The sequence below is a fragment of the Alexandromys fortis genome, unplaced genomic scaffold (assembly GCF_014885135.2).
Source record: "Alexandromys fortis isolate MF-2015 unplaced genomic scaffold, M_Fortis_MF-2015_v1.1 scaffold_26, whole genome shotgun sequence".
NCBI classification, from domain to species: Eukaryota; Metazoa; Chordata; class Mammalia; order Rodentia; family Cricetidae; genus Alexandromys; species Alexandromys fortis.
The window spans coordinates 11,103,554-11,128,624 of NW_026067894.1; the positions used below are offsets into that span (position 1 = coordinate 11,103,554).

The 25,071-nt window shown below is 51.6% G+C and overlaps 1 protein-coding gene across 1 annotated transcript in view; it reads right to left on the reverse strand.

Moving 5' to 3' along the window:
• The window catches only part of Nkain1 (sodium/potassium transporting ATPase interacting 1), a 38,327-nt gene extending 14,890 nt beyond the window's left edge, over window positions 1–23,437 (reverse strand). Inside the window, exon 1 of the mRNA XM_050156766.1 lies at window positions 23,106–23,437. Within this exon, the coding sequence (XP_050012723.1) occupies window positions 23,106–23,159 (54 nt within the window). The 5' untranslated portion in view covers window positions 23,160–23,437. The remainder of the gene's footprint in view (window positions 1–23,105) is intronic.
• Between the last annotated feature and the right edge of the window lie 1,634 nt (window positions 23,438–25,071).

Below are 25,071 nucleotides of genomic sequence, written 5' to 3' on the forward strand. Positions count from 1 at the left end.
ACCCTGGGCTAGCCTGTCTCAGGCTCTTCCTGCCTCTGACCATGACTCTCCAAGACCCTGGACTAGTCTGTCCCAGACTCGCTGCCCCTCGCTGCTCTGCCTCCTCCAACCTGACTTTATCCAGATTCACCCCCTTTTCTTTAAAGAATTATCTATTTATTATGTATACAGTGTTCTATCTGCAAGCCAGAAGAGGGCACAGATGGTTGTGGTTGCTGGGAATTGAACTCAGGACCTCTGGAAGAGCAGTCAGTGCTCTTAACCTCTGAGCCATCTCTCCAGCCCCCATCCCCTCTTTTCTTTCAAGGGCTGCAGGCCAACGGCATCTGATCCCTGCTGCTGTTTCCCAACTTCTGAAGTTATTCAGAGTGGCTGACTTTGGAACATGGTCCTGCATCCACTGCTTTTCTGGACAGCGTAGGGAGGTGACAGAGCACACCTCCTGCGTCACCCTGCCACTAACAATTGCTTCTCTCCTAGACGAACTGTTCTGAATATAGAGCATCCATTCACTCACCTATAGATGGTATATACATATATTCAAGACAGGTTTCTTTGTGTAGCTTTGGAGTCTGTCCTGGAAATCGCTCTGTACACCAGGCTGGCCTTGAACTCAAAGATCTGGCTGCCTCTGCCTCCTGAGTGCTGGGATTAAAGGTGTGGGCCACCACTACCTGGCCTAAGGATTGTTTTAAATATCACATTTATTTATTTGTGTAGGTAGATCTAAGGACAGCATTCAGAGGTCAGTTCTCACTTTCCACCACGCAGGGTTGAACTCAGGCTGTCAGGCTCGGCAGCAGCACCTTCACTGGCTGAGCCAACTCAGTGCCTTTTGTGGGCCAAGTCCTGAAAACTCCCTGGTGAAAAATGAGCTCAGCTCCTACCTGGGGACACAGCTCGTGTCACATTTCTTTCCTCTAAGGACACTAGAACTAAGCACAGAGAAAGGGAATGAGGAACATGGACAAGTGAGGAATGTCCTTCTCATACTAAGGGACAAACCAAAGCCCCCAGGACACTGACAATCTTAAGGATCTACCTTAATTTATTAAGTACCACTGTATACTGACCTTCACTTCCCTGTTACATCCCCTAATCCCATCCCAAGGTACAAATGGGGAGACTGAGGCCCAGAGCTGTGGAAGGGCTCATGTATAAAGACACTGCAGAGCTCAAGTTTCAGCCATGGTGTGGCCCAAGCTCTCACTATTCCCTGCCCCACAGAGCTTAGCAATTGAGCCTGTCTGTACTACCCCTTAAGAGACCTGCTGGAGGGGCCTTCTGCTCTAGAAGCAGGCACCCTCTTCCTCACTTCAGGTCTCTGGATCCAAACCCCAGACTGCCATCTGTCTGTCCTCGGGCCCTCCTGCCGTGGCCCAGCCCTCCACTTGGACTGGGTCAGGAGGGAGCTGGAAAGCAGTTGGTCCTCACCTTCCGGGTAATTAATCCTCAGAGACCAGCTGGGAGCTTTAGTGAGGCCCAGCAGGCTGATCTGGCCAGTCTGGTCCTGTCAAGAGGCAGGGCTTTGGCCTCTGTATCCATGGCAACCCCACCCCTTCATCTCAGTGACCACTGACCCATACCCCTTTCTCAGCTGGGGGCTCCTTGGGCCCCTTCTGGACAGCTCTGTCTCACTAAATCTTTGAGCTGGCAGCTCCATTAGCGCAGGCTGACTGGTAGTGATCCAATTAACATAAATCTACATTAATTTGCATAAACCCCAGAACAGCCCAGGGCAGGACTATAAGGGTAAAACCAACAAAATCAAAGTACCCTCATCACTCCACTGGGCCTGTTTCTTCATTCACCACCTGGTAAGCCCTTAGAAGCCACAAGGGGAGGCAGTGCAGAAGGCAATCAATGCCTCCGTGACTCAGTTTCCTCCTCCAGTGACAGACGGAGACAAGGCCATACTCTTTGCAGTATTGTCTGGTTTCACTCCGAAACCCTGGGACTATCCAACTCAAAAAGTAGGCTGGACTATGTATGATGTGGAGGCAGGCTGCAGAAACATGTGGACGGTATGAGGGGAAAGGAGTAGCCAGGACAGAGTTTTTTGAGACTCAGTCATGGCTCTGTAAGGCTTTTCCTTTGAGGAGTAATCTTTCATAGGAAGCAAAAGTATGGCATGAAATAAGTCACGGATGACAAACATACACAATCCCTGTGCCTGAGGCAGGCAGACTAACCATTCCCGATTACCTGAGGGTTTCTTGGGGCACAGCACTTTGGGAGACAAACAATAAAGTCCTAGGCAAGTTGGGCCAAGTAGGGATAGTACAGATGACCAGATGGAGGCAGTGAGAGGTGACTGGAAGGGAAAGTCGAGGTTGGACCTCAGGCTCAGGGCTCCATCTGTGGTCTAAGGGGCAGGGAAATGTTTTCCCTCAAGATTTCTTTCTTTCTTTCTTTCTTTCTTTCTTTCTTTCTTTCTTTCCTTTCTTTCTTTTTTTCTTGGCAGAAGAATCTCTTCCTTCAAGATTGATTGATTTCTTTCTTTCCTTCTTTTCTTCCTCCTCCTTCTACTCCTCCTCCTCCTCCTCCTTCTGAAACAGAGTTCTCTATATAATAGCTCTGGCTGTGCTGGAACTCATTCTGTAGACAAAGTAGACCTCGAACTCACAGAGATCCGCCTGCCTCTGCCTCCTGAGTGCTGAGATCAAAGGCGTGCGCCACCACTACCCAGCAAGATTTTATTTTTAATTATGTATGTGTGCACGTGTGAGTGCAATACCAACAGAAGTGGGTGTCAGATCTCCAGTACCTGGGATTATAAGCAGTTGTGAGCCACCTGGTGCAGGTGATTGGGACTCTTACACATCTTAACTACTGAGTCATCTCTTCCTGGGGCAGTCGAGAAAGTTGGGGCTTTTGAGGAAGCTGGACTGGAGACGGGGTGAAGAGATGTGTGTGGTTCTCCTGGCAAGCTTAGGACAGCACCCAGAATTCTACTCGAGGCCTGAGTTCCAGCTTTCCCAGGACCCTCAGATCCTGGCAATGCTCACATTGCTCATTTTCCTCTCTCCAGACTATTAGCTCTCTTGAGGCCCAGCTTCCAGGCTCTGGAACAGGCAGGGAAGGCCTGTGATCCTAGCGCTTGGGAGGCAGGAGGACCAGGAGGTCAAAAGCTAGCCTCAGCTATATAGCAAGTTTGGCTTACACGAAACTTTGTTTCAAGCACACACACGCACACGTACGCACACACACAGGAGACCCTGATCCAACTCTTGCCCTTGGGAGTCCCCATCCAGAGAAAGACTTTCAATGCTCTGAAGGAAGGGTCTAGGAAGAGCGCTGCAGTGGGCGTGGTCAGGAAGGCTTGCCTGACGAAGGGACCTGAGGGTGAGGAGGCAACAGGATTCAAGCAAAAATCTTGTGGAGGGAGGGGGCCTGGAGACACCCATTGGCTAGAGCTCAGGGCACGGAGGGCACAATGTGAAGGGCCACCGTGTCTGGAGGACAGACCTGGCAGGGCTGGGGCAGAGCAGGAAAGCAGCCTAGGTCTGGGGAGTACTCCAGTGGGGCTCAACACTACCCTGGAAGCACCCAGCACCTGATGTGGGGCACCTCTCCTGGCCGATGCCACCCTTCCTGTGAAGTGAAGCAGGGAAAGAAAGCACCCCATCCCTGGCTGACTTAGCGGCTCTCCTGCCTTGAGGCTCCGGGGAAGGAAATGCTGATGAAAACCAGCTTCACTGCTATGGCAACGGCAACCACTTCTGCCTAAGAGCCAGGTGGGGAAGTCTGCCCAGCAACAGTAGTGGAAGCCAGCAGCCAGGAGCCAGCAGGCAAAAGTGCACAAAAGACCCTCTACCTCAGGATCCCAAACACTGAGTGTCCCAGCCCCAAAAGGTGCAGATTGAGTTACGATGCCCTGGGACATGTTAGTATTGGTCCTATGGGATGAATGGAGGGGGCACAGGCTTGAAGGGATGAGGGAGCCTGAACCCTTGGCACCCTTCCCTCCACATGCTGAAAGTTTACTGCATAGACATTAGAGCCATTGGCATTAAGGACTCAACGATAAATAAATGGAGAGACTGTGGCTCATGCCCACACCCACTTTCCCTGGCTATCTACCTGTCATAGGGGAGAGGGCACTTCATTACGGTTTGGCCCAAGTAAGGACCCTGTGAAAAGCTATTTGGGAGTCTATGGGTATAAAGTGTGAGAAGGCGCTGTGGGAGAAGGGAGGGTTGCACAGGGCATTCTAAAGGGATACCCCCTTGAACAGACTTGACAGATTTCTGCTCTGAACTTGGGCACAGCTAAGATTTTGCATGCATCGACAGTACCAGGATTTGTGCCAAGCACTTGCACGCACCGTCTTATCTAGTCCTCACGATCACAAATGACGAGTAGGTGATCAGCCCACCCTTCTATGGGTGACAATTTTTAGCCCAAGATCTCAGGACTAACAGGATACATCCTCAGCAAGCCAGGTGGTATGACCAGAGCCCAAGCTCTTACTCAGACACCCACGATCTGGCCAGGGTAGGCTTGGAGAGTAAAGAGGAGTGGGGGGGGGCAGGGGACAGGAGGGACAAAGCCTGGCTACGTTTTGCAATCATTTCCTGGCCCTGAGCCAGAGGGCTGGCAGAATCTGTGTGGGGGTCGGGGGAAAGGCCGGCTGCACAGGAGGCCAGAGTGAAGCAGATGGGGGGGGGCTTGTTCATAGAACCCACTATGTGCTAGCGCTGAGAAGGGCTTGTCTCAGGAGGCATTTGGTACTATATAGTTCCAGAATGCCAAGAGAAAGTAGCATCAGCAAAACCTCTAACCCTCACAAACATGTCATACAAACTCCGATCTTTGTACTCGAGGAAACAGAAACACAAAGTAAGTGGTAAGGTCACAGGGCTGCCGAGGACTTCCGCTAGGGTCTCTGGCTGGAGTGCCAGCTCTTGCTACACTCACCGCCCATGAGCTGGTCCACCTTCTCTTCACGAATGAGACCCTTCCTGAGTTCATGGGAGTTGTGGGTTGGAGTTTTCCCTCCCGGGAATGTCTACGGTGTTATGACTTATACAATGAGACTTTCAGGCTGTGGGTCACCTGCCCGTCCGGTTCCCCATGCACTGTTCTCAGGAGCACCAAAACCACAGAGCAATGTTGAACAGCAGACTCTTGTCCACAGTCCCCAAGAAGAGAGAAGGCAGCAGCTGCCACTCGTCAGCATATTGTCTGGAATTGTTTCACCCAACTGGATCCTCAGTCGGAATGGCAGAAACCTGCTTTCTAGAATAGTCCTTAAGGGGTCCCTGATGCCAGGGCCCCTGTCCTTCCCTGGAGAAGGGAGGAAAGGAGATTGGGACTGGGTGCCAGGCCCTTCTCTGGGCCCGTGCTAGAGGGATGCCTTCTAGTATTATAGGAGCCCGTGTAAAAATGTAGAGTGTGTTCACACTAGCCAGCAGTCATGACTGCGCCTGCACAGACACCTCTCAGAGAGCCTAGCAGTGTCCAGGCACCGTTTGCAAAGTCTTAATTAAATGCCAGCTGGACATGGTGACTCACATGCGCAACCCCAACTTAGGAGGCTGGGGCAAGAGGTCAGCCTGGGCTACAGATTCCATCCTGAGAAACGGCTCAGAGAGTAACAGTGTTCACTGCCAAGGCTGATGATCCAAGTTTAATCCCCAGGACCTTCATGGAGAGCGAGAAAATCAATGTGTGCAAGCCATCTTCTGACCTTCCTTTCATATACACACCATGGCATGCATGCGTGAACTCACAAGTGTGCATGTGTGCACACATGCGTGCACACACACACATACATAATTTGTTCTGGCTAGTTTTATGTCAGTTGACACAAGATGTAATCACCTCGGGGTGGGGGGACCTCAACTAAGAAAATGCTTCCATAAGATCTGGCTGTAGGCAAGCCTTGGGGCATTTTCTTAATTAAAGGTTTTTGTGGGAGGGCCCAGCCCATTGTGGGTGGTGCTATTCCTGGGCTGGTGGTCCTGGGTTATGTAAAAAAGCAGGCTGAGCAAGACAAGGGGAACAAGCCAGGAAGCAGCACCCCTCCATGGTCTCTGCATCAGCTGCTGCCTTCAGGTTCCTTTCCTGCTTGAGTTCCTGTACTGACTTATTCAGCGATGAACTATGATGCGGAAGCCAAATTAACCCTAACTAAAACAATAAATAAGTGTAAAACCCAAAACCACTAAATCAAAGAAACAAACAACTAGGTGCCAGGTGTGGTTAATCAGCACCCACACTTTCTGAAAAAGGGGACCGGCTAGGAGAGGCAGAGCAATGGACTGCTGCTCATGCCGGGGGCATACGATATGGCAGCATCTCTGCAAGACAGAGAGGGCAGTGTGGGTCCCTCACCAGGCATCTGACCCTAGAGAGTCTCCCCTGCCATGCCCCACTTCCTGTGGAGGAGCCCGGGCTCCCACAAGCCTAGTCTCAGACACCTTCTCACTTTGGAAGAGGGATCCTCGTCCCTGGTGGCCTGTCTTGGGAATGACAGCTTGTGGCAGCTTGGGGACAGCAGTCCACTCGACCCTGTGGGGCTGCGGACCAGCAAACAGGAAGTGACAGGCTGAGTGAGCAGCTGGTGGTGCCGGAGGCTGATCAGACCCCTGGGGGAGTCAGAGTCTGCACCCTACACCCAGGTAAGACCTTCCTTTAACAGCTGAAGGCCTCAGGACCAGGGAGGAGCAGCAACAAAGGCCCATGCATTTGTATCTGAACATTTAAAAGTTACAAGCAGCTGGGTGTGATAGATCGTGTGGGAATCCTATGTCTTAGAAGGCATAGGCCAGGTAATCGCTGCAGGGATGAGACCAGCCTCAGCTACATACCAAATTCCTCCCAACCCAGGCTACACAGCAAGAAAACAAACAAAATAACAGTCATGAACTAAGACAACAAACCTTAAATAAAGTATACTCCATTTTGATTCTTGACTTAGTGGTCTGGAAGCCAGGCTGAGTTTTTATCTCCCGGGTTGTGGAGTCCTGTCCCAGAAGAAGGGACGGCTCTAGATATTTGGGAAAAGCGGCCTCAGGCAGCCCTGCATTTCTGGAAAGGGCCTCATATACAGGTCAGGAGCCACCGTCAGCAACAGCTGGACTTGGCCCATCCCCTAGCAGTGGGGCTCTGCTGCTGAGTGAATAGACTCTTATCTAACAGCCTGTAAGGACCGTGGTGTCTGCTATGAGCAAACTGCTAAATCCTCATTGGAGACCTCACTTTCAGAGGAGAGCTTCAGGTTACAAAAGATCAGTGCAGGGTTTGAAGAGCTAGGGGCTCAGCATCAGGAATACCAGGTTCAAGTCCCAACTCCACCACATAACAGATGCAGCCCAGAAAACTCACCTGTTGGGTCCAGCTTGCTCCTTGACTGGACTGAGGAGGGATACACTGGCTTGAGAAAGGCTCATGCCCTCCTGACACACAGACTTACCAGCTCCACACTGACCTCCAGGGGGAGCTAAGAAGCCCTTTCTATGGCGTCTTCATTTCCATTTTTTTTCTTCAAAATTGTTGTATGAGTTGTACGTGTGTGTTTGTGTGTGTGTGTGTGTGTGTGTGTGTGTGTGTGAGGGAGAGAGAGAGAGAGAGAGAGAGAGAGAGAGAGAGAGAGAGAGAGAGAGAGAGAGAGAGAGAGGGGGGGGGGGGCACACATGTGGAAGTCAGGGAACAGCTTTGTTCTCTTTACCTTTAGATGGGCTCCAGGACCCTAACTTGGGGGAGGGGAGGAGAATTCCTTGGCAAGTATCTTTACCCACTGAGCCGTCTAATCTGCCCTTTTTTGTTTTGTCTTGTGAGACAGTCTCATGAAGCCCAGGTTGGCTTTGAACTCAGTGTGTTACAGCTAAGGATGACCTTGAGTTTCTAAACCTCTAGCCTTCACCTCCCAAGAGCTAGGACAATGGTCAATGCTATGTTGAGCCATAGTCAGGGCTTCATGCATGTTAGGCAAGCACTCTCCCAACCGAGCTACATTCCCTGCCCTTCATCCTTCTCTCTTCTGGTCCAGCACCCACAGTATCTCCAAATCACTGGCACCACGGAACCCCAGCACCCGGCACAGAGTGAGACCAGCCAACGTCTCACCAGCCAAATGAACCTTAAAGCCTTTCGTCCAAGCACCCCATAGTCATCAAGGGCATTCAGTGGACTGTGCTTAGTGACAAGTTCTGGGAAAGGATCCCAATTAAGCCTGGGGGAGGAAGTAGGGACAGGGAGTCAAGGAGAAAAGATAAATTGGCTTTCCTATCAGAAGAGCAGGAAACAGCAAACGCCAGGGCCGTGAACCGGGAGAACCTGGGTGAGCGCGGCTGAACGTGGGGGCATGGATACGGTGGGAAGTCAAGACTGAAAGCTGAGCGGCAGTGAGATGGCTGAGTGGGTGAAGAAAGACAAATGATGCCAGGCCTGACCGACTGACAGCTTGAGTGAGATTCCCCAAGCCCCACGTGATAGGAGGAGAGCACCAACTCCCTAAGGTTGTCCTCCTGCCTCCACAGGCAAGCCATGGAGAGCACATGTGCATGTACACACGCACGCACACAAACAACATAAGTAAGTAAATGGAAAACAAAAAGAAAGCTCAGCAGGCCAGCCTGGGTTGACCACAGGCTAGACCATTGATTTATTTAGTACCTGGACCCGCAGCAGCACTGCCACCTAGGAAATCACTAGAAATGCCGACCGAGGGTCCCACTCCAGACCTACCAACCAGAAGCTCTGGGGGATGAGACCCAGAAATAGTCTGTTTCTTTGAGACAAGATCTCACTATGTAGCCCAGGCTAGCCTTCTGGAGGTTGTCCCGCCCTGTCTCTAAGTGCTGGGATTACAGGGGGCACCACTCCATCTCTCAGAAATCTGCAAGCCAGTTGGGCAATCCTGGTGCACACTCAGGTTTGAGAAGGTGGCTTCGCTTCATTTAGAAGGCAGGAAGGCAATGAGGAGTCATGGAGGGTTTTAGGCAGAGGGGGACAGAGCAACACTGTATTCTCTTAAGATCCTGTCAGCTAGTGAGGGCAGACCCAGGGCTGACAGTGAGGGGCAGGTGAGACGTAGAGGCCCCACCTCCAGTTAGACAGAGCTGCAGCCAGCTGCACAGTGTAGCTTTCTGTTTGAAAGGGAGGGGCTGTGACAAGTCACAGGCCCCTGCTGGGCACAGGGCCTGTTGCCAGGGTGACTACCTGTCACTCAGAGAAAAAGGGCAAGGTCCCACAGAGAGGTCAATGATGGGAAGCTGGTTGTCATGGCAATTTCCCCTAAGGTAGGTCAGGGAAAGGGAAGAAAGGAGGCTGGTTGTCTCCAGATGCCCCACTATATCCCTCCATTTGCAGAAGGGAGTCCACTAAACCACTGGCCCCTAAGTTCCCCTCTGACTCCATCCAGCTCATCATCCCAGTTCTGCCCCTCCATCAGGAAGCCACAACCTCTGGTCTCAGTCCATGGGCTGGGGGGCTGTCTCCATGGCTACAACCTTGGTAGCCATGGTGATCTCCCCTCAAGAGGCCAGGGCCTCTCATTCTCTAGGCCTTGGCCTTCCTTTGCCAAGAATGCTGGGGTGGGGGCAAAGACCAGTCTGGGGATGGTGACTCAAGTCTGAGGTGGAGCACGAGACCAGTGAAAACGGAACTGGGACACACTATTCCCAAGGAAAAGCACACTCAACAGTGTCTCAAGGCCCTCAGCAAGGAAGCGCAGGGTGACGAGGGCCTAACGGGCAGATTTTGTCTTGTCATGTCCTGAGCCTCAGTTTCCCCATCAGTACATCAGACCAATGTCTACACAATGGTGCTACCACTGCTACCACCCAAGGTTACCAGAAAAGTGAGAAAAAGGGTCCTGCTGGCCAGCGCTAACATTGTCCTCCTGACCCTCACAGAGGCACAAAGAATCCCGGTGGCTTCTCCTTGCTGGTGGGTCACCATGTGGGGAAGAGCAGCCAGTTTGTTTTAGAAATGTCCCATAAGGCTAAGCACGGTGTGCATGTCTTTAGTTTCAGCATTCGGGAGGCAGGGGCAAGCATATCTCTGAGAAGTTAGAAGCCAGCTAATCTATATAACAAGTTCCAGGCCAGCCACTGCTAAGTAGTAAGATACAATTTCAAAACGAAACATCAAAAAGCCCAGTTAAGTATTGGCCAAGGGCTCCTTTATTATTAATTTTTCTTGTAGTGGTTTGTTTTAGAGACAGCATCTTACATAGCCCAGGATGGTCTCATTTTTCCTATGTAGCTGAGGCTGACATTTGCATTGTGATTTTCCTGCCTCCACCTCCCAAGGGCTACTTCTGTTGGTTTTTGAGGCAAGGTCTTACTATATGGCCTAGACTAGCATCAACCTTTCCATCCTCCTGCCCTGGTCCCTAGAGATCTAGGATTATAGGTGTACACCACTACACCCGACCTACTATTAATATTAATCATTTGGCAGTGAACGGAGCCTTAGCTGGTAAATGCCTCTCTCCTGGAGATTTATAACACTCTGCCATCCTGGCAGTCCTTATTCACTACAGTGTGCTAAGCGGGCTGGCTGGAAAGCAGGAGCCATGAGGCTTTTTAGTTTCCTTGCAATGCATGGCTGGGGATCCCTGGGAGGGTGAGCCCAAGAGCTCAGCACTCTGTCATTGGGAGACTCCTCGCAGGAATGCCCGGCTCTGTGTGCAATGCTGAGAGCCCTCCTCCGGAGCCCCGTGCAGCACTTGAGTGCTTCAGTGCCTCCGGAGAGTGGTCCTTGTCCCTGCTGAGGGTGTCCCTGTCTTTATGAGTGAGCAGAAGCTGAGTGGCCACTGCAGAAGCTGGGGGTGGGGGGGTGGAGAGGAGCTACAGGGAACTCCCAGGGCCACCCCATCCCTGCTGGTGATAGGAGTGGCTCTAATGATGCTCTAATTGCTTTCTTCCGGGCAGTTCCTCGGGAGCCAGGGAGTTCAGAGTTCATGAATAAATGAAGAGGGAGGAAGCAGGAAAGGATGTTTATTGATCCACAAATCTCTCTGTGCCAGAGTCTGCCCCACAAACGCTCGGGTCTGCAGCCGTGTGCAGTTTGGAATGTGTACAAACACGCGCCTACAGCACGGACAAACTCCTCCTTCCCTATAACCGACTGGTGCCTATGTCATAGATCCTAACTCTTGGGAGGCTGAGGCTGGAGGACCAGGAGTTCAAGGTCGCATCGCCACCTCCACACTGAGTCTGAGGCTGGACTACGTGATATTTGGTCTCATACAACAACAAAACCTTCTCACCTCACAACACACTGGTAAGGCTTATGGGAGAGGCTGAGAAAAGTGTCCCAAACTTACTTTGGGTCCCGGTTTCAGTGCTACCCTAACTTACAAGAAGTCTAGAACAGATCAGGAATTATCTCTGGGCTTTAGTTTTTCTGTTTAGTGCAGGGTGAAACTGATGTCTGATGGGCCAACTCTTTTTTTTTTTTTTTTTTTTTGGTTTTTTGAGACAGAGTTTCTCTGTAGCTTTGGAGTCTGTCCTGGAACTCCCTTTGTAGACCAGGTGGCCTCGAACTCACAGAGATCCGCCTGCCTCTGTCTCCCAAGTGCTGGGATTACAGGCGTGCGCCACCATCGACTGGCCTGGGCCAACTCTTTAAAAAAAATTTCATTTTTCACATACCAATTAGGGAATTACAAAGTTAGAACAGTCCTGAGCTTTGCCAAGTAGGCAATTGACCCTCCAACCAAATGCTTCATTCTCTTAGGAAAACTGGCAAGATGTTCCAGAGACATGATACCTCTGTGGGGTGAGATACAGCGTGGCTGAGATGCCTGCTCTACCTCTCAGGGGCTGTGCACCTTGGGCAGGGCTCTTAAGCCTTCTGGACCTCAAGCTGCTCCATCTATTTAGTGGGAATGGGTGTGTGGAGGAGGTCCGCGGAGGGCAGACAAGGCTCAGTCTAGCACCCAGCACACAATGCCAGTTAGGGAACAAACTGCTGTCTGCAATATAGGTCAGGCTAAAGTATAGGGCTGGGAGTGTTGTTCCCAGGTAGAGCCAGGTTCTGCTTCAATTATCAGTACCACAAAAGAAAAAAAAAAAACACATGCTGGGTGGTGGTGGTGGTGGTGCACGCTTTTAAGCCTAGCATGCGGGAGACAGAGGCAGGCAAATCTTTGTGAGTTCTAGGCTAGCTTGGTCTACAGAATGAGTTCCAGGACAGCCAAGGCTGCACAGAGAAACCCTGTCTCAAAAAACAGAAACAAAACCAGCCAAACAAACAAACAAAAACTCCAACCAAGTGATGCTGGTGCCAAGGCAATTTGATCAACACCATGCATTAAGTGGCCTACTTTGCCTGACCTATCTGTGATTCTAGGAGCCAGTTTATAGTAGGTGCCCATAAATAATATTGTGGGGGAGGGGATGGAGACATAGCTCTTTTTGATGCTCTTGCAGAGGATCTGGGTTTGGCTCACAGCCACCTGTACTTCCAGTTGCAGGGGATTAGATCCTTTCTCCAAGCTTCCTCGGGCTCCTGCACGCAAGTCAAGGACATATGCAGGCAGCTCATACACAACATAACTTTTCTTTTACAAAATTATGTTCCTGGGCCAGTGAAATGGCATAGCAGAAAAAGGTGCTTGCAATTCAAGTCCGGTGAACCCACATAATGAGGAGAGGAGAGAACCGGTTCCACAAAGTGGTCCTCTGACTTCCACACGCGCCCTCTGGTGCACATATACACACGTCATAATAACAAGAAATACACAATAAAATTCTCAATTACAGAAAAACGGAGCAAAACCAAAAGCCAGGTGTGGTGGTGCACACCTGTAACCCCAGCACCTGGGATATGGGAGCAGGAGAATCAAGAGTTCGAGGTCACCGTTGGCTACCAACTTGTAGGCAGGCAGACTACAAGAGACCCCATCTCAAAACAATAACAGACTCTGCTTGTCCTGATCTAGGTAGGATCTGCTGGGTAGATAACTAGATTCAAACTGTTTTCAGGATTACAGCATAGTGCTGGGTCTGAGGGATCCGGGCCACCTTCCCTCCTGAGCAGCTGCAACCAGGTGAGGATGGCAGGGATCCTTAGCACACACCAGTGGAAGGAAATCTTTTAAACCCATCTTTACTTTTACTAAGAGCCACAGTGTAAGGGGCTGGAGAGATACCTCAGAGGTTAAGAGCACTGGCTGCTTTTCCAGAGGACTTGGGCTCAGTTCCCAGCACCCACACAGGGGCTTACAACAGTCTGTTCTAATTCCAGGGGATCTGAGCCCTCTTCTGGCCTCTGCAGACACTGTATGCATGTAGCAGACATACAGGTAGACAAAACACTCATATACACATTAAAAGAAAGAAATCACAATGTGGAACCCTGACTTTGGGCACCAGGCGGATGCTGCACTGCGGTTCTGCCCATTCTTGGAGTCCTCAGCTAGAAGGTAATGCTCTTGGCATGACCCCGGTGAAGCCCTAGATCCCAGCCCTGCCTGGCGAGACTGCAGTAGTCCTTGGATGCTGTTTCTGTAAAGAGGGATGGCAGCTGTCCATCACGCATGGGTCCTTATGCAGGAGCAGAGGAAAGATACGTGGGTTTTAGCAGGTAGAGCAGTTACAATCCGAGGTGTGTCCTATGGAGAGACTTCGTGGTTCATTTCATATGTGAGGAAACAGAGTCCCAGAGAGGGATGGGAGGTGTCTAAGGTCAGAGTCAGACACTCTGAAAAGTCAGGAACAGCAAGAATGTCCACATCTTGACCTCTCCAATGACTTGGAGAAGCTGAAATAGATTTCCACAAGACTGGGTCATCCTGCTCATGGCTGAAAGACTCTAGGGGACCCGAAGTTCCCTAGTGACTCAGGGACCGTTCAGGGCCTTCCTGGTGGACCCAAGACTGGCTTGCACAGTGTCGGAGGGCAGGAAGGACCGACCTGCCCCCCTCACCCACCTAGCTAGCTCCTCCACTTCCAAGGTGGCTGCAGAGGCCATGGAAACAATCCAAGGGCCCAGGACCACAGTACCATTTGTCAGCTTTGCATGGTGGCGGCAGGCTCATCTCCATGGCAACAGTGCAGCGTGAAGGCATCTCAGCATCATTAGGGAGCGCGTTGAGTAGTATAAACAGAGGCTGCAGTAGATTACACGCCTGTTATGAGCAGTCTCGGGCTCGGAGCATTGGTAATTATGCCTAATTGTGCATTTAATTGTGTAATTGAAAACCCACATCTCTGGTTCAGGCTGGGGCTCCAGAACTTGCCCCCCTCCCCAAAGCAAAGAAAGAAGACTTAGGAGCAACCCGGACTCTGAGAAACTCAGGTTGTCTCTTCCCAGGCAGGGAGTAAAATGTGCACACATTCTCATTTCCCTGCTTCCAGGGTCCGGAACTCCACCAGGCCCAGACTTAAGGAGAAATCAGGAAGGCACAGGCTCGGGGAGAGAGTCCGAAGAATACACTTTTTATTTGTTACAGCGTTTTACGCTACTGGCACTGTCCTCTCAAGACCCACCGTCTGGTGGCTCCAGAAACCTGGGTCATCTCCAGATTTATTACAGATCCAGAAAGTCACCCAGCCTACCCATGAACCTAGTCACCACTGCAGATAGGTAACTTGCCACTCGGTTATCAGCCCCAATCCAGATGGCCACTGGCTTATGGAAGCGCCGCACGATGAAGTTGAGGCAGGGTCTATAGCTCAGACTGCCCTAGATCTCATGTAGCCTAGACTGCCCTTGAACCCACAGTGATTCTTCATAGCTGGGCCTCTGTAGAGTTTGAAAATCCTGATGGAGTTCAATACCTCCTCCAATTTCCCATTTCACAGACTGGGAAAATGAAGTCTAGAAAGTTGTACAGTGAGTGCCAGGATCCTGGACTCAAGGTCACAGATGAGGGTGTATTTCAAACCCCATGATGAGCCAGCCCAACTTCAGGCCATACTCCTACAGTCCTTTGAGACGGCAGCTGTCATTCTCCCATTTTACAGATCCAGGAGCAGCAAGTCCACATGGCTAAACAGAACTGTTGCTCCACCCTGCTCCTCCACTGTTGAGGAAGGAGACAGGCTTTTCCTGTCCCAGAGCATCTAGCAGAACCTTTTGGCTCCAATGTTCTGCACTCAAGGGGATTTCCCAACAATATGCAGGCAGGTTATGAGTACCTCAGCTTAGAATAGTGCAGGTGGAAGCTCAGAGATATTGTCTTGCCCAAGGCCACTGGACTACAAAAAGGCAGGACTGGAACTCAGCCCAGGTAGACCTTGAGCTAGAGTTCCCCCAATCCACACCTGTTCCCCTTACATCTATCAGCTTTTTTGAGATGCAGGGCCAGCAAACTAGAAACCTGCCACTGAGAGGCAGAGGCAGCTGGATCTCTGTGAGTTCAAGGCCAGCCTGGTCTACAAGAACTAGTTCCAGGACAGGCTCCGAAGCTACAGAGAACCCCTGTCTTGAAAAACCAGAAGAAAGAAAGAAAGAAAGGAAGGAAGGAAGGAAGGAAGGAAGGAAGAAAGAAAGAAAGAAAGAAAGAAAGAAAGAAAGAAAGGAAACCTTCCACCAAGTTCATCCCAAACCTCTGTGTTCAGTTTCCTACCCCGCTGGCAGAAATGAATGTCCCCAGAAGAGAGGAGTGTGTTGACATTCAACGCTCTCAGTCAGTCTCAGAATAACCCCTGTTGCTCTCTAGGTTAGGGCAGGGAAAGCCAGGGACAAGACAATCAGCTCTACTCCATGGCTTGGAGCCACATCCTGATTGACATATATATCAGGATATTATGCAGTCCAGGCTGGCCTCAGACCTCAGACCCACTGTGTAGCCAAAGATAACCTGGACTTCTGGTCTACCTCAACTTCCTGAAGTCTGTGTGCACGTACTACCACATCAGTGTATGTGGCGCTGGCTGAACCAAGGCTTCATATATGCAGGACATCAGGCTTGGCAGCAAGCACCTTTACCAGTTGAACCGTTTCACTTGCCCCTCCCCCTCCCCGCAAAGCTATTACTATTGTAGGGGATGGAGAAACAGCTCAGTAGTTAAGAGTACTGACTGCTCTGCCAGAGGACCTGAATTCGATTCCCAACACCCAAATGGTGGCTCATAACTGCCCTATAACTCCAGTTCAGGGAGTCTGAGGCCATCCTCTGGCTTCTGTGGGTACCAGGCACACACATGACACACAGACATACACAAAGGCAAAACAAGTACACACAAAATAAAATAAAATTAATGTTCTTTTGTGTATGTATACATGATGAGAGAGGCTTACGTGCCATGAGACATACATGATGTCAGAAGACAACTTGTGGACTTGATTTCTCTCCCCACGCTGTCATGTGGGTCCTGAGAATTGAAGTTAACTGCCAGGCTTGCTTAGCAAAATGCTGTTTCCAGCTGAGCAATACTATTGGCCTCTTATTTTGTTGTTGTTTCATTTCCTTTTTGAACCATGGCTTCATTCTGGAGCCCTGGAACTCGCTCTGTAGACCAGCAGGTCTCAGACTCACAGAGATCCTCCTGTCTCTGCCTCCCGAGTGCTAACATCAGAGATATGCATCACCAGCTCCAGTTTTTTGTAGTTTTTTTGTTTTATTTTTTGAGACAGGGTCTCACTATGCTGCCCTGGCTGTCCTGGGACTCTCTCTGTAGTCCAGGCTGGCCTGGGACTCACAGAGATCAGCTTGCCCCTCCCACCCAAGTACTGAGATAAAGGCATGGGCCATCACTCCTGGCTCCCGTGTATGCGGCTTTCTGTTTGCTTGTTTTAAGACAGGGTCTCGTTTCATAGCCTGGGCTGGCCTGGAATTCACTGTATAAAGCAGACTGGTCTCAAACTCTCTGCAACCCCTGTCCCAGTCTCTTGAGTGCCAAGTTATAGAAGCTGTCATTTATCTACTATTTATGAAGTCGTGAATAAACCAGAAAACATCAAGGGGCAGGCATGCACAATGCCAGGCTCATAGCAGACCCTACATAGATTAGGGCTGGAGAGATGGCTCAGTGGTTAAGAGCATTGCCTGCTCTTCCAAAGGTCTTGAGTTCAATTCCCAGCAACCACATGGTGGCTCACAACCATCTGTAATGAGGTCTGATGCCCTCTTCTGGCCTGCAGACACACACACAGACAGAATATTGTATACACAATAAATAAATAAATAAATATTTTTTTTTAAAAAAGTAAAAAGGAAGCCAGGCAATAGTGGCACATGCTTTTTTTTTAATCCTAGCACTGGAGTGGCAGAGGTAGTTGGGTCTCTGAGTTCAAGGCCAGCCTGGTCTACAAAGTGAGTTCCAGGACAACCAGGGCTACTCAGAGAAACCCCACCTCTCTCTCAATAATAATGAAGAGGATTATGACAAACTTGGATAAACATGGATCTTTTATAGGAATGACCTTGATCAGTAAAACCTCCGATCTAGGCGGAGATGGGGCTGAGTGACCAGTCTAAACAGCAGCCAGCTGTGGGGAGCGCCTTCCCAGCCAGGTTCATGCCCGACACTGTCAGGACTCCGCCTCACCATGTCCCCAGACTGCCATGCAGCAGAAGGGCTGCTCTACTTCATAGGTGAGAAGGGGGCAGCAATGCCCCCCTGATCACACAGTTGCAGTTCTCATTCCCACCATTCACCGTCCCACCCACCCTGCAAAGGGGCCATCGCTGGCCCCAGGGTCCTGCTCAAGGGAGCCGATCTCCCAGCTTCATTCTGTCCACAGGGAACTGAAGAACAAAAGTGACCAGGACACTTTCACACCCCTAGGACCGCAAGCCCCAGGTGAAGAGTCGGTGCCTGAGAACGAGCCAGAAGCTTGCAGCTGTGGCTGCTGTGGCGCACAGGCCCCCAGAGCCGCCTCCCTCCATCCTCACCATCACTATCGCTAATAACGACATCCATCAGCTTGACCACGTTTCACGCCATTACTCTCGGCTCAGCTGGAAGCCGAGTTATTTCCCCCTCATTCACCCACCACCTTCCGGAGAGCAAAGAGCTTTCCGGAAGGGGGTGGGGAGGACGATTCCACCATTTTTTTTTTCTGACTACCTACTATGTGCCTGACAACTGGCTAAGAAAAGCCTTTCTATCGCTCTGTGAGGCGGGGACGAGAACCTGGGGCCCGTGGAGAATGCATCCGCCCAAGGTCACACAAAGTTGCCACAAGAACCACCACAGTAGGAAGCCCGTGCCAGTTCATAAATGGGGACACAATACGCGACTCCATTAACACCTCACGTGAGATGAAGACACTCAAGGCTGGAACTGTATGACACCAAGACGTTTTTCAAGGGGGCTGGCATTCAGGTTCTGCCAACCAACTAGCTTGGTGACCCTGGGCAAACCTCTTCGCCCTGGCCACCTCAATTTCCTCATCTGAAAAAGGGGATCATAAAACCATCCATCCCGAGTGTGGAATTAAGACCAGGCGAAGGGCAGAGGCAGGAAGCCGGCTAGCATTTATTGATCGTTTAACATGTGCCAGGCACTCTGCCAAGCACTTTACATATGTAAGCTCATTTGGTTAAATGGGGTAGTGCATACAGAGTGCTTAGCACAGGCCTCCTGAAACGGGAGCGGTAATGATGGCAATGAAGAAACCCATGATGAGTCCCTGGGGCAAATGTCCCTGGTTCATCCCCTCACCAGAACAGAGTGGCCCTGAGAGCTTGGGAAGGAGGTGGGAAGAGAGAGAAAAGATGCAAATGAGCGAAAACCAGGGTGAGAACGGAATTAATAATGTCAACATGTCACAGTAATTAGAACCCAGGGAACCGAAGGGCCAGAGAGGGTCTGCGAACAGAGGAAACGACAAAACCTCCACACCAGCTCAGGCGTCCTCTCAGATCCCAGGCAGGCAGAGCTGGGATCCCAGGAACCAACATTCAGGTTCTCTGTATTTCATAGATGGGGGAAAAAAAACAAAGCAAAACAAAGCAAAACAGGTGAAACAGATACACAAATGTGCGGGACGTTGAGGGCGGAGCAGGTAGAAGCCAGTCCTCCCACCCCTCAGCTCAGGGTCCCAGTACCTGCCACTTCCTGTAAAGGAAGGCACAAGACACTCCCCACTGCCCCCCCCATATGCTTTAGTCACAGCTTGGAGGAGGCAACCCCTATAACCCTAAGAATCAGGAACTTGGGGGGCCAGGAGACAGCTCTGTCAATCCAGTGCTTGACACACAAGCATAAGGACCCGTTTAACCCCCTGCACCCACCTAAGAAAGTTGGGGGCAGCTGTGTGTGAGGCGGGGACAAGGGAACAGCTGGTGTTTGCTGGCCTGCGAGATAAGCAGATCAGTGAGATCTAGGATCACTGTAAGGTACAAATGGTGGAAGGGGCTGGGGGAAACACTGACATCGACAACTGGCCTTCATATTTCATATGCATATGCACTCCTGTGCACCTACACGCTCGGGAACTGTTTATACATGAGAGACAAAAAAGCTGAGCTTTGGAGAAGGGAGGTAGTGCATGGTGGCACACGCCTGTAATCCCAGCACTTGGGAGGCAGAGGCCGGTGGATCTCTGAGTTCAAAGTTAGTCTGGTCCAGGACAGCCAGGGCTACATAGAGAAACTCTGTCTCAAAATTAAAAACAACAGGTAAACAACAAAAGAACAAAACCAGAAACAACAACAATAAGGAAATCAACAACAGGCGAGTACCATGGCTCAGAAAGTAAAGGTGCTTGCTGCCAAGCCTGCCAACCTGAGCGTGATCACTGGAGCCGGTGGTGGAAGGAGAGAACCACTCTTACATGCTGTCCTCTCACCTCCACACACATGCCATGGCATCTGCACACACATATACTAAATACAGAAATTAAAACTGAAAACAAAAAAAAAAAAATGAGAGAGAGACAGAGACACTCATCCGAGGACACACAGCCAGGAAATGACTATGTGACAGAGAGATCTGGAACTCAGAGGACTCTGTTCAAGGTCCAGAGACTCGATTATTACCTTACACACTTGTCCCCCTCAATGACACAGTCCCGGATTGCTTCCTCTAACGCTCCATCCCTTGTGTTCCACCCCTATGCCCCAAACGAAACAGCTCCCCCCAGAGAAGGGTTTGGAACTGGCTTGCTTCGTTACGATGCCTCAACTCTGGAAGAAGAAAACGATCCTTTCTTTCCTTAGGCTTTCAGCTGAAAAATAACTAACTGCCTCTTTAATACCTCGGTCCTTTGGATGAGAAAGCTGAGCCTCCTTCTCCCCTCAGGCTGGCACATTCACCATCCTGAGAGCACATTCTGGAAGCTGCCAGGCTGCAGGGGCTCTAGGGGGTTAGTGAGTGGCAGCTGGAGGGACCCTCTCTGCAATCAGCTCAGACAGAGCGACAGAGCCAGGAGACCAATTTTCAAGTCCCCCCAACTCCCCCAGAGCTGCCTAAATTGTCTCACGTAGCCCCCACAAGCTGCCCAAGCCAACTAGGCAGGGCTTGAGAGAAGTGGAATTCCACCCAGGTCCCATCTAAGGCATCTCCATGTTGATGAAAGAATGGGCATCGCTTTGGTTGGGAAACCTTGGGGGCTGGGAGACCCCTTGTACCACTTCTGCTTCCCTAGATGGGTGAGCACCTCTCTAAGTACCCCAGTGTACCAAGGCCAGAGCTACTTATGAGATAGCTAAGGCAAAAGAGGAGGCTGGTCCCATGCCTGGATCCCTCTAAACAAGTTGGATCACTGGATCACAATGAAGGTTAAATGCATTAATTCAGGGAAAGGCACTCACAAGAGTAGCTGGCCCCAGTGAGTTAGCAACAGTACTGGAGAATGAGCATTGACAAGCTGCTTACCTATGGGAGGGCATCGGGCAGAGAGAGAGGAAAACTTGCCCTGCTTTCCACTCTCTGAGCACTTACTTATTCACTTCTTAATATATGCACATCATTTCTTAAGTTTAAAAAATGTAGTTTAAAGTTGGGTGGTGGCGGCAAACACTTTTAATCCCAGCACTTGGGAGGCTGAGGCAGGCGGATCCCTGAGTTCAAGGCCAGCCTGATCTACCTCGTAAGTTCCAGGACAGCTAGAGCTATATAGAGTGAGACCTTGTCTTGAAAAAAGCAAAACAGACAGAAAAATGTAGTTTAAAATTTAAGCTAGCCATCCTGTAACCCATCAGAGGGGGCTGAGAGTTCAAGACCAGCCTGGACTGCAGAGTTAGAACATGTCTCAAACAAATAAACAAACACAACAAGCAAACAAAACCAGAAAGGGATCCTTAGGGCTGGAGGGTGGCTCAGCAGTTAAGAGGGCACTATTCTGGCAGAGGATCTGAGTTTGGGTACCAGCATTCGCCACCTGTATGTCCAGCTCCAGGGCACCATGGCCCTCTTCAGGACGCCTTGAGCACCTATGCACTGATGCACATGTGCACGTGCGCATGCACAACACACACACACACACGCACACACACACATATGCATGCATGCACACAATTAATTTTAACAAGTCTCCAAAAATTTTTTAAAGAAAAGGAATCCTCTGAAAAGTCTGAAGACTTCTCGGCATTTTGTGTTTCTCAACATGGATACAGGAGCTGGGCAGTGGTGGTGCACACCTTTAATCCCAGCACTCTGGAGGCAGAGGCAGGAGGATCTCTGTGAGTTCCAGCCCAGCCTGGTCTACAGAGTGAGTCCCAGGACAGCCAGGGTGGTTACACGGAGAAACCCAGTCTCGAAAAACAAGACAAAACAAAACAAAAAAGATACAGAAGAATGTTTATACTGTGAGCCCAGATTTGCCAAATAACCGTTTCTTCATTTAGTTTACAAATATTAATGAGGTGTCAAAGTCCGTCCAGCTGCTGGGGATTTAACAAGAACAAAATGAGCTATTTCTGCCCTTTTGAAGTTTTCAGCCTATCTGGTAGTCATTAACCCCCTCTGCCGTCCTTGAGAATGGACGTCTGACAGACCAGGTGGCCTTGTGAGGGGCAGACACTGGGCCACCAATCTTAGGGTAGAGGAGGTTCTAACGGAGCCCAAGAGGACAATGCTGTGGATGGCAGGCTTAGGGATGCTTTCTCAAGAGGAAAATCGAGAGGACAAGGGTCACCTACACACCCCACTCAAAGCCCCTCCATCACCCTCTGCACCGGGGAGGGGGGGGCAGGAGGCACATGCAGGTCAGAAAGCAGCCCCAGATGCAGGGACCCACAGGAGTGAGGCAGAGGCATACCTGACTCCTCCTTAGACCCGAGTGCTGTCTTGCAGTTCCTACCTGCCACTGCCAAAAGGAGGAGTAAAGCCCATAGGTGTTGGAGCCCAGGTCCAAGGGAGGCAGGAGACCCTTGCCTCTCTTCTGTCACCTTCCCAGTTCACAGGCCAGGACCTCAGCTACTCTTAGCCTCCAGATTCACTCTGCTGCCCCCCCTCCTCCCCAGTCAAACACTTCATTTCCCCAAACTGGGGCCAGCACAGAGTCCCCAGATGATCGGATTCTTCCCAGGACACTTAAGTGTCCCCATCCAATGGGACCAGGGCACTCTTTACCTGACCCCACCCCGCTGCTGATGGAACAGATGGCTCCTGGGACGTTGGGGGACTCGGTGGCCAGATCAAAGCCACAGAGTGGGTCCCATGCCTGCCAAATCAGGTTGGCTCAAGATACATCAATTCCTGGTGACCCTCCTCACGGAGGCAGCACTCTATCTCTGGCCATCCAGTCAGGAGGGCTCCGGGAGGCAAAAAAGAAGCACAAAGGACGGCTGAGGGCTCTTAAGAGTCCCAGGTCCCACCATACAAACAGGAAGCAGAAATGGCCAGAAATCTAAAAACATTCCAGAGACACAACATAGGAGCAGAAAGAGACTTTGTGAGAGACACTCACAGGGGCGGAGCCCAGGGGACTGGGGTACCCACGGAACCAGCGATTTGAAAGGGAACATGCGGTCAGAGACCTCGCCGAGTGCACAGACCAGCCTCGGACACACCCCCCAAACCCAAGGGAGCCACAGTCCCGGGGCGCAGCCCCAGCGGGAGCCCACGCGCACCGTACAAGCCGACGCGTGCAGCCCAGGCGCGCTGGACCGTGCGCGCGAGCGCGGGGCTGAGGCGAAGAGCGCACACAAAGGGACAAGCCGGCCCGCGCGGGGCAGGCTCCGCCCGGCCACCCCACACTCCGGGTGGCGCCCACGCGCGGCTGCGGCCCCACCCCGCCCCGCTCACCAGCTGCAGGCAGCAGAAGGCGACCAGCGTGCAACGCCCGCTGCACTTGCCCATGGCTCCTCCTCGCGCCGCGCGGGGCCGCGTCGTCCCGATGGCGCCCCGGGGCGGCGGGGCCGGCGACTAGGGCCGGATCCCCAGAGCCGCGGCCGGCCGCCCGCGCCCCGAGTGCATGGTGCGCGGGGTCCGCTCGGGCTCCGCGGCGTCTCCTTTGTCTGCGGCCGGCCGTCGGTACACCTCCCGCCCGCGGCGCCGGCCAGCGCGCAGCGGCCCCCGCAGGCACCGAGCGCGGCACGGTGCAGCACTGCCCAGCTGGGGCAGCCGCCCGGGCGCTCGGCGGCTGCCGCTTCCCGGCCCACCACGTGGCTCGGCCGCCACCCGGGAGGGAGGCGAGGGAGGGGCGGAAGAGCGAGGGGGGCGGGGGAGGGGAGGGGCGTGGAGCGAAGTGGAAGAGTGCGGGTCCTGAGAGCTGGCAGCTCGGGGTCGCCTCGACGCTGCTGTTCGCAGGTTGTGTCACCTTGGGCAGATCACAGTACCTCTCTGGACCCAACCCCCGGGGGGCTTCACGAGCAAAGTAGGAAAAAAGTCCCTCGCAGGCAGTCGTGTGAACCGAGCGTTAGCCCTTAGCCTGGCTTGCTGAGTGAGCCGGAGCCACCCTGCCAGGAGAGCACTGGGGTTCCAACTTTGTCCTCTGTTTCCATCTGCGTTCTAAACCCAGTTTGCCAGCCCTCCTGGTTTCCTGGACACATTTTCTTCATTCCCACTTTCTTTCTTCTGGTGTATCCGGGGTTTCTGGAAGCCAGAGGTATTCTTGAAGCACTATTCAGTTCCCATGAGTCCTCATAGCTCAGGTACCAGATAGGTCCCCAGGGTGGCTTTTAGGAGATCCTCCTGCCTCAGCCTCCCAAATCCTGGGATTACATGAATAAGCCACTAAGTCCAACTAAACGTTTTAAAACACGCAAGACAAGCGTGCGTAAAGCCTTGGATTTCAGCCCTTGCTTAGTCAACAACACCAAAACAAAAGGCCTTGCAGGTTATTCCCTGAGGCAACCATCCCACAAACTCAGAATGGCTCCCCTTCCCACATACACTCTCACAAGAAGCAGCTAGGATAGCAGTGGGGATTTTTCTGTCATTGTTAGGGAATGACAGCTGTGTCCAGCCATTTCCAAGACTAGCTAGGCTTTCTGGAGTCTGTGCAATCCCTAAAATGATACGCAGAGCATGACTTTATGTGGGGACTGGCTCCCAGCTTTTATCAGTCTCCAAAGAGACGTTTTCCCACAAAAGAGACAATCCTCGGGTGTGCTGGTACCCCACAGGATCCCCTGCAGCCTTTTCAGCCAATGTCCGGTCCCTCCTCCATGCTGACAGCGTGCTCACACCGTCATATGGATGGTTAGTCAACTCTCACGAACCCAGGCTGTCTCTCTCCACACAGTGACAGTGTCTCTGCTCTGCTCTGAGCAGTCCTGCCAGGCTGGTGAATGTCCATACGTCACAGGCCCGAGGCCTGACCACCTTGCTCAAAGTCTGAACTAACCCCTGTCCCCGGTCATTTATTCTCCATCCTGCCCTACTGAATCCTGGCCACCATTCTCTCTGGACCCTCCCTGCTTCTAGGGTTGCTCTTTTTTTCTTTACTTATGTTGCACATCTGTGTTTGGGTGCATGCATGTTAGAGCGCCTTCATGGCTCACAAAGGAGGACAACGTATGGGAATGAGATTCCCCCAATATGGGTCCCAGATTTCAAATTCAGGTCTTTGTACACAGTGGCAAATGTCCTTTCCCAAAGCCATCTCTCAGGCCCAGGATGGTTCTACTCTGGGGTCCCCATTTGTAGTACAGCGGACTCCGGTTCATCTTCAGCATTTCAGCTGAGGCCTCACTCCTTGACCCTTGGTCACCCTCGGTGTCCCTTGGTCACCCTCGGTGTCCCTTCTCTGGTGCATCCCAACCTTCGC